Here is a 7,536-nt window from a genome sequence, read left to right on the forward strand (position 1 = left end):
ATGGTGCCCGCCAAGGCAAAAAGGAAGGGAAGGAGTGGGGGGGGGGGGATGGGGGGGTACAATAAGAAGAACTTGGAACACAGAGGTTTTTTGCAATGCATATGAGCAGCCTCATCCTCGTCTAGAAGAAGGATGTTCTTTTTTTAATCTGCTTTTCTATGGCCAATGATCCATATTGGAGACGCTAGAAAACCTATAGAAATAAATAACCAGTCATGACAATGAAATGTTTACTTGGGAATATGCTGGAAGCACTGGTAACTAACAAGCCAGTCAATTTAAGCTGCCTGTGCTGTCAAAGTTAAATGCTACCACTTCTTCCATCTGACCACAGAAAATCTGCAGATAATTGTAAGGTGTGTGGGGACCTTAATGCTTGCTCTCTGCTGACAGCGCAGAGCCGCACCAAAGCCGAGAAGAAGCCCAACAAAATAGATGTATGCTAAAGTAAAAAAAAATTAAGGAAAAAATAAAAGTAACACTTTTTTTTTTTTTCTTCTAAACAAAGGCCTAGTAATGCAGCCGCTACAGCTGCGAATACAGCCGCGTGGACCATGTGAGCCTAAAAGATAGAACACTCTACTTAGATAGATTAAAAAAGGCACAGAAACAGTTATTTTATACCTCAATGCAATAAAACATTAAACACAAGGTCTCTTACAGAATCTTAACTATTTGCAAAACACACTCCACCATAAGATACCCCCACTCTAGCATACTAGATTAACCCATTGCTCTTAAAAGTGCATCTAAACCCAAAAACAAATATTCAATAGATTGCCAGTCCTTGTGGTAACTACGTTCATTTTCATTTTTTAGGCCTTATATTCCCTTTTTCTCCCCCAGGTAGTGATCCTGCAATACCATACCCCCATCCTAGGACAATGCTCACTGACTATGCTGTATCTATGGAGTAGTAATGCCATTTTGGGACAGGACTACAGAACACCTCCCCCAGTTCAACTCCAAAGCATAGGGGAGGTGTTCTGCAGTTTCACTTCACGAGGCTGCCTGACCAATCAGGAAGCCAGCCTACAGGTCATGAGGTGCCACCAGGCTTCCTGATTGGCTACGAAGCTGGCTTCACTTGTTGCAAGGCTATGAAGCCGGCTTTCACTTGTTGCCACTCAGCTTCCTGATTGGTTAGGAAGTGCAACAAGTGAAACCGGCTTCCTGATTGGAAAGGAAGCCGGCTCCATACTCCCTCGGCACTGTGGTCAGAAGGAGGTCTCCCTCTGACACTTGTATCGGTATATCTATAGTTTTAATGCACATTAATGCCAAGCACTTAGCTTGCACGAGTAGCTGTGCCATTTATTCAGAATGAAGTTCACACACACTTTTGGTACAACATCTTTAGGACTCAAACCATTTAAGTGTGTTTATAGTGCACAAATGAGCATGCATTGCTTTAAGGAAGCCTTCTATTAAAAGAAACCTCAGGATGCAAATCGGAGACCTGCTCTTGCTTTTATTATCGCTGTGTGCTCCAGAGATGTCAGGGGTGTTTATAGCGCACAAATTAGCATGCATTTACTTTAAGGAAGCCCATTCCTTTTAATAGGCTGCCTAACACGCCACAACAGAACTGAATTGGTACCTACAACATTTTTTTGTGCCACAGCACATTGCAATGCATGGTTGTGTATTGAAATGCATTGTGGTGCACTGAAAATAAATATCACTGCAGCAACACACGTAAAGTGCGGTACAACACAATAGTGTGAACGGGCTCTGAAAGTTGAATTACAACATCTCCTATAGGCGTCTCATGTTTTGCTGATTTCTTACATAACCTCTGTATAAAAGCAATGTTGGGCCATACTCAGGCCCGGCGCTAGCGCAAGGCAAGTATGGCGGGCGCCTTATGGCGCTGCAGGGTGAGGGCGGAAAAAACGGGGCATTTTGACAAGTACAATACTTGTCAAAATGACCTGTTTTTACAGGGGGTGGGGGTCGGGATCGGGGGGGGGGCGCAAAATTGCACTTTGCCCACCTACAATCCTAGCACCGGCCCTGGCCATACTGTGTTACTACACCCTCTGAAAATTATTGAATAATATTGCATTGCAGAATTATATTGCTCTCATAATGGCAAGAAAAAAAAAAAAGTGATTAGCAAAAGGAAGACATGCAGCCATAATCCTTACAAACATAGGTCTTCCCTTTACAAAAACTGCAAAGAAAGTCAAGGTGTCAGTAAGTACAGTTTCCCACATCATCAAAAGGCACTTGGTAACTGGAGGAAACTCTGACAGAAAAGATCTGACAGCACCAAAGCCACGACAAAGTCAGAAGGCAAGTCAACCCAAGAATATTGGTCTGTTATATCTGCATAAGATGGTCATATTTTTAAAGCATTTGGTTCAAACAATTCCAGGATGTTCATCTGTTATTTTCAGGGTTTTTTCTGAAGCAGAAGATAATGAAGAAGGCAGAGATGTAAACAGTAGGAGCAGACACCTTAGGCTCTGTTCACATTTCTGCAATGTGACGTCACTAGTGCACTGCAGGGTGCACTGTAGCACATTACAGTAGAGCAGTGCATTAATTTTATTGGACTGTCTAAGGCAGGGGTGGACTAACTCATATGGAATCCAGGAGCCAGCTGGATTTTTAAAAATGTATTTGTTTTTAGGAGCCAGCTCCATTGACCTTAACTAGTCAAAACCTCAAAAGTTGAACATCAGCTCTCATTTATAAGGAGCATTGGCTACCCGGCTCTTCAGATTTGTTCAACCCTTGGCCTAAGGCATCTAAAATCGCTCTAAAAGAAGTGCATGACCATTTTTTTTAAAACGCACCACAACACAATATCTTACCATGTGTTGGGGTGCGATACAATGGCTACAACATACAAGGGCTAGGTACATTGGGATGCCCTTAGGAAATAGCACACGCTCCTGCATCGCCGAAATGTGAATGGAGCCTTAGTGTATGTGCTATAAACTGTCAGCTAGCTGGCATGGTTTTTTTGTAAAAAAAAAAAAAAAAATTACTATAGCCTTCTATTAAAGAAACCACAGGATGCAAATCTGAGACTTGCTCTTATTAATGATGTGTGCTCCAGAGATATATATAATGATTATCCTTGGATCAGGATAGGATAGGATAGGATAGGATAGATTCCTCCCAATGGCTTACCATGTAGCAAAGAATGGATAAGTATGACAGCACCAGAGCATGTAACCTAAATATCTGCAATGACAACTCTCATATTTTTTCCTGACAGGTTCCTTCTTATTTGAGGGCATCCCCAGCACTGTCCTGACTCAAAAATATCTTCTTTAGTGATACTGGTGAAGGTCATACCCATCTAAAAGTGTAGCACCGGTCAGGGCCTTAGCAAGAGTGAGGCGAATTAGGCAATCGCCTCGGGCGCAGCTGGGAGGGGTGCAGCCAGGACTGGCATGGCTGCACCTCCTTGCCCCTGTTGCCAAAATTCCCCCCCACTTTTGACCTTGCTGACCATTGCTTCCAGTATAACAATAATAGGGAATCCATAATGTTTGAGTTCCCCCAGGTACAGGGGGCCAGGAAAATGTTTTCAATGAGGAACCTGTTATGACGACAGCCATTAAAGGGGATTCTCACTCGCTTTAGAGAGATCTTGTCTTTGGGTCAGGAAGTAAAGGCAAATAAAAGTCACACACACACGCTAATAATTACTCTCTACTCCATCTAAAACTGAAGTGCACATATGTATTTTTTTAAGAGATTGTTGCTAAAAATCAAATCAAAGAAGATAGTACATACTTAAATTTCCTGCTGCCTGCATTGCTCCGATCAAGATAAATTTGCCCCAATGTTTGTATAGAACCAACACTTCCGTGAAACGTGAAGCTGGCCATACATACTTTTTCTCATTCAGCCTGCTAAACAGCGCGGATGGGACAATCTCCCCTGCCGAGCTATTGTATTCTGACAGCCAGTACTTACAGCTACCAGAATACACAAACGGTGACTGTAGCTAACTGGCTGCAGTCACTGTTCAGCCACCGAATTTCAGCCTGGCTCCTTTGACAAATGTCGACTGAACTGATTAGTGTCAGCAGGGCCACACACAGCTCTGATCTGTGCTGTGTCAGCAATACTCGGCCATAATTTGAGCAGTGTATGGCCAATTTTAATCTCACGGTCCCCTGATCTACTCCGTAGTTCCTCCTGATGACCCTCACATTACAGTAATGAAGTAGGGGAGGCAGCAGGAACCACTGAGAGCAGAGACCATGAGATTGTACAGATGCCAACAATTCCAAGAGTGACAGTGTTGGCTTGTTTGATCAGAATGGCATTAGGTAACAGGGGCAGCGGGAGAGCCATTTGCTATCTTCTTTACAAGTAAAACCTTTATTTGAGCTTTGATTTTAGGGACATACTTTTTCCCGAATCTTAGTAAATCACACCTCAGCATTTTAACATAAGCCCTTCCTTGTCGGTTGCTTAAAAAGATACCAATGATAATAGCACAGCACAATATTGTATGTATATGTTATTACAAGGAAGTACAGGGGGTAATCAGTACAAGTAAGATAAGAAAAAAACAACACAACAACATGTCATTTCTTTCTCAGACAAATCACGTACAGAGCGAGTAATCCAACAAGTCAATGGGCTGGTCTAACATCAATTTTTAATGAATGTGGCTGATCGCTGGTCAACCCTGGATAATGAGCAGACCTGTACCATTCAGTAAGGACTCACAGATTAATTAAAACCTAGGGCCAGTATATCTTACCATAGAAAAGGAGTTCAAGGTAACTAAAGCATTCAGTAAAGCAGTCTTTTAGATTGTAAGCTCAGTCGCGCAGGGACCGCCTTACCATCTTGTATTGTATTGTGATTGTAATGTCTTCCTTATATTGTAAAGTGCTGCGCAAACTGTTGGCACTATATAATAATATTTAACAAACACTGTTTAGTGTTCCATCAGACAACTACAAAATTACATATATATCCCCATCAGAGTCCCCGTCACTAACCGTGGTAGTCAACTGACGTCTTCTTGACTCCCTGAGGCTTCATCCATGGTGGATTGTCCACATACAGCGAATTGTTATTACTGTTTTTCTTCCCAAAAAGCTTATTAAGAGTCCCCTGCATGGAGCTGTTTTTCTTCATTTTGGTAGCTTATAGTCCTTGTTCAGAATACAAATCCTCTCTAGCAGCGATGCATGTTTCCAAGGCAGTCCAGGTAGACGGCAGAAACAAACGAGTCCCTGTAGATTGTGCACACAAGGAATAGAAAGCTCAGGCTCACCTTTGCAGCAGGTAAATAGCTGATTCCTGTTGGTTGAGTGCGTTTGCTTCCACCTGACCCCACCCTCCCTTTACCAAACTGCACTAGTCACATTCCTGCTCTCACCTAGCACCACCTTCTAATGGGAAGACACAGCCAGGGTTTAACCTCTCTGCTACTAGAAGGTTAAACATTAACTCATCTCTAGCTCACTTGTTTATAGATCGGACATTCTCTCCCAATTATTGATGGCTCTTCTCATAGATTCCCTGCTTTATATTGTTATTTCTAAAACCCTTTACACTTTAGATTTCTTATACACTGTCTGGCCAAGTCACACACTCTAATTTTTTGTTGGACCGCCTTTAGCTTTGATTACGGCGTGCCTTCGCCTTTACATAAGCTTATGCAACGTCACAACATTTATTTCCATCCAGAGCGCCATTAATTTTTCACCAAAATCTTATAGTGATGATGGGAAAGTTGGAACACTGCCTAAAGTCTACTCCAGCACATCCCAAACATTCTCAATGGGGTTAAGGCGTGGACTGTGTGGTGGCCAATCCAGGTGTGAAAATGATGTCTCATGCCCCCAGAACCACTCTTTCGCAATATGAGCCCGATGAATCCTGGTATTGTCATCTTGCAATGCATCCCTGCTATCAGGGAAGACAAAATCCACTGATGGAAAAAACAGGTCATTTAGTATATTCAGGTAGGCAGTTGACCTAATGTTTTGGGCACATAATGTTGCTGAACCTAGACCTGACCAACTGAAGAAACCCCAGATAATAACACTGCCCAAAATCCAGGTGGTGACTTTTTTGGGGGGCCAGGCAGTGTGTATTGTGTCTTTATCATCAAATGCAGAGACTGTTGTTGTATGGAGGTACTGATTTACATAAGCTGTAACAAGGTAATGCCCATGACTCACTGGTTATTTTGTAGCATTGCTCTCCTTAGGGCCCATTGGCATTATGTGCTGCGCTTACGCAGCATGTTTCTGTATGCTAAAGCCACACTCCAGGGGAAAATGTTCTGTATCATTTTATATCATATGACCGCACTGGCATTGTGAATGGGTGTAACCATGTTTCATGTTACACCCATATTTAGGGTGTAACATGAAATATGGTCAGATCGCAACCCCCCATCCCATCCCTACTCACTGAGTCCCTGTTCACACCTTTGCGTGAACGTGCACCAAACGCATGTCAAGCATACACGTTGACGCGTGTTCACAGGTGTCAAAACTGCAGTGCTATTACTTGTTAATGGCACTCCAAATGCAGCCCGCAAAATGCACATTTAACCCAGGTGTGGATGCACGTTAAAACACGCACAAACACGTGGGAGAAAAACAGGGTATGTCTGTAGCAGAATCTGCTACATGTGCTACTTCCCTGCGTTTGCCAAACATGCAGCAGCCATTGAAATCAATGGCTGATTGGCCCGTTCACACTTGACCGACTGCTACATGCTGGTGCGTTGTGGCAGCTCTGTGGTATGTCGAACATTGCCAGAACTGCCACTGTTTTCATTTTTTTTTTTTTACTTTACAATGTGTACACTCGTTTCAGGCCCCCGCTCAGCAGTGTGGTGTGCTGCACTGTTGTGTGGCGACCTGTGGTGGCATGCAACTAGCTGCAATAAAATGCAGCATGTTTGCATTTGATTACAGCCCCCACCCATCACACCCCTTCACACCCGCTTTGTGATGTGGATGGGACACATAGACAATTATTGTTTTCTAGGTGACCTGTGTTGATCCGGTGCAGTACAGCGCAGGTCAACGCAGTATGTGTGAACGGGCCCTTGCATTAACCACCTCCGGGCCGGCCGTAGTAAAAAAACGGCCGGCCCGAGCAAAAGTGCTTTGGTAGCATCAGCCTCCCCTCCTCACTACTCGCCCATTCACAAAGTGCCTTGTATTTTTTTCAAGGAATACAGGGCATTCTGTGACTGGAGGAGGAGAGGAGAGGTGGGGATGTGACATTATTTCTTCTCCTCCAATCACAGAATGCCTTTTGTATTTTGTTAATGGGCAAGTAGTGGAGAGGGGCCGGTGATTGGACCGAAGAACTTCACTGCTTGAGTCACATCTCTCCCTCTCCTCAGTACCCTCATTCTCACTTTTGTCTGCATCTTCATGCGTTTTAGTGCATTTTTGCTGCCCATTTTTCATGTGTTTGCATGCATTATGCATTTTTGTTTTGGCCATTTAAGATGAAAAAAAGGTTGCTGGGGGTGGGGGCTTGATGGCATGCGCTAAAACACACAAAAATGCATGTTACATG

At 43.4% G+C, this 7,536-nt stretch overlaps 1 protein-coding gene across 1 annotated transcript in view; it reads right to left on the reverse strand.

The window, feature by feature from the left end:
- The window catches only part of LOC108789668 (uncharacterized protein C6orf132-like), a 42,205-nt gene extending 36,878 nt beyond the window's left edge, over window positions 1–5,327 (reverse strand). The window contains exon 1 of the mRNA XM_018559752.1: window positions 4,983–5,327. Within this exon, the coding sequence (XP_018415254.1) occupies window positions 4,983–5,121 (139 nt within the window). The 5' untranslated portion in view covers window positions 5,122–5,327. The remainder of the gene's footprint in view (window positions 1–4,982) is intronic.
- Window positions 5,328–7,536: the final 2,209 nt, after the last annotated feature.

Source organism: Nanorana parkeri, unplaced genomic scaffold (assembly GCF_000935625.1).
Source record: "Nanorana parkeri isolate BGI_ZX_2015 unplaced genomic scaffold, ASM93562v1 scaffold415, whole genome shotgun sequence".
NCBI lineage: Eukaryota > Metazoa > Chordata > Amphibia > Anura > Dicroglossidae > Nanorana > Nanorana parkeri.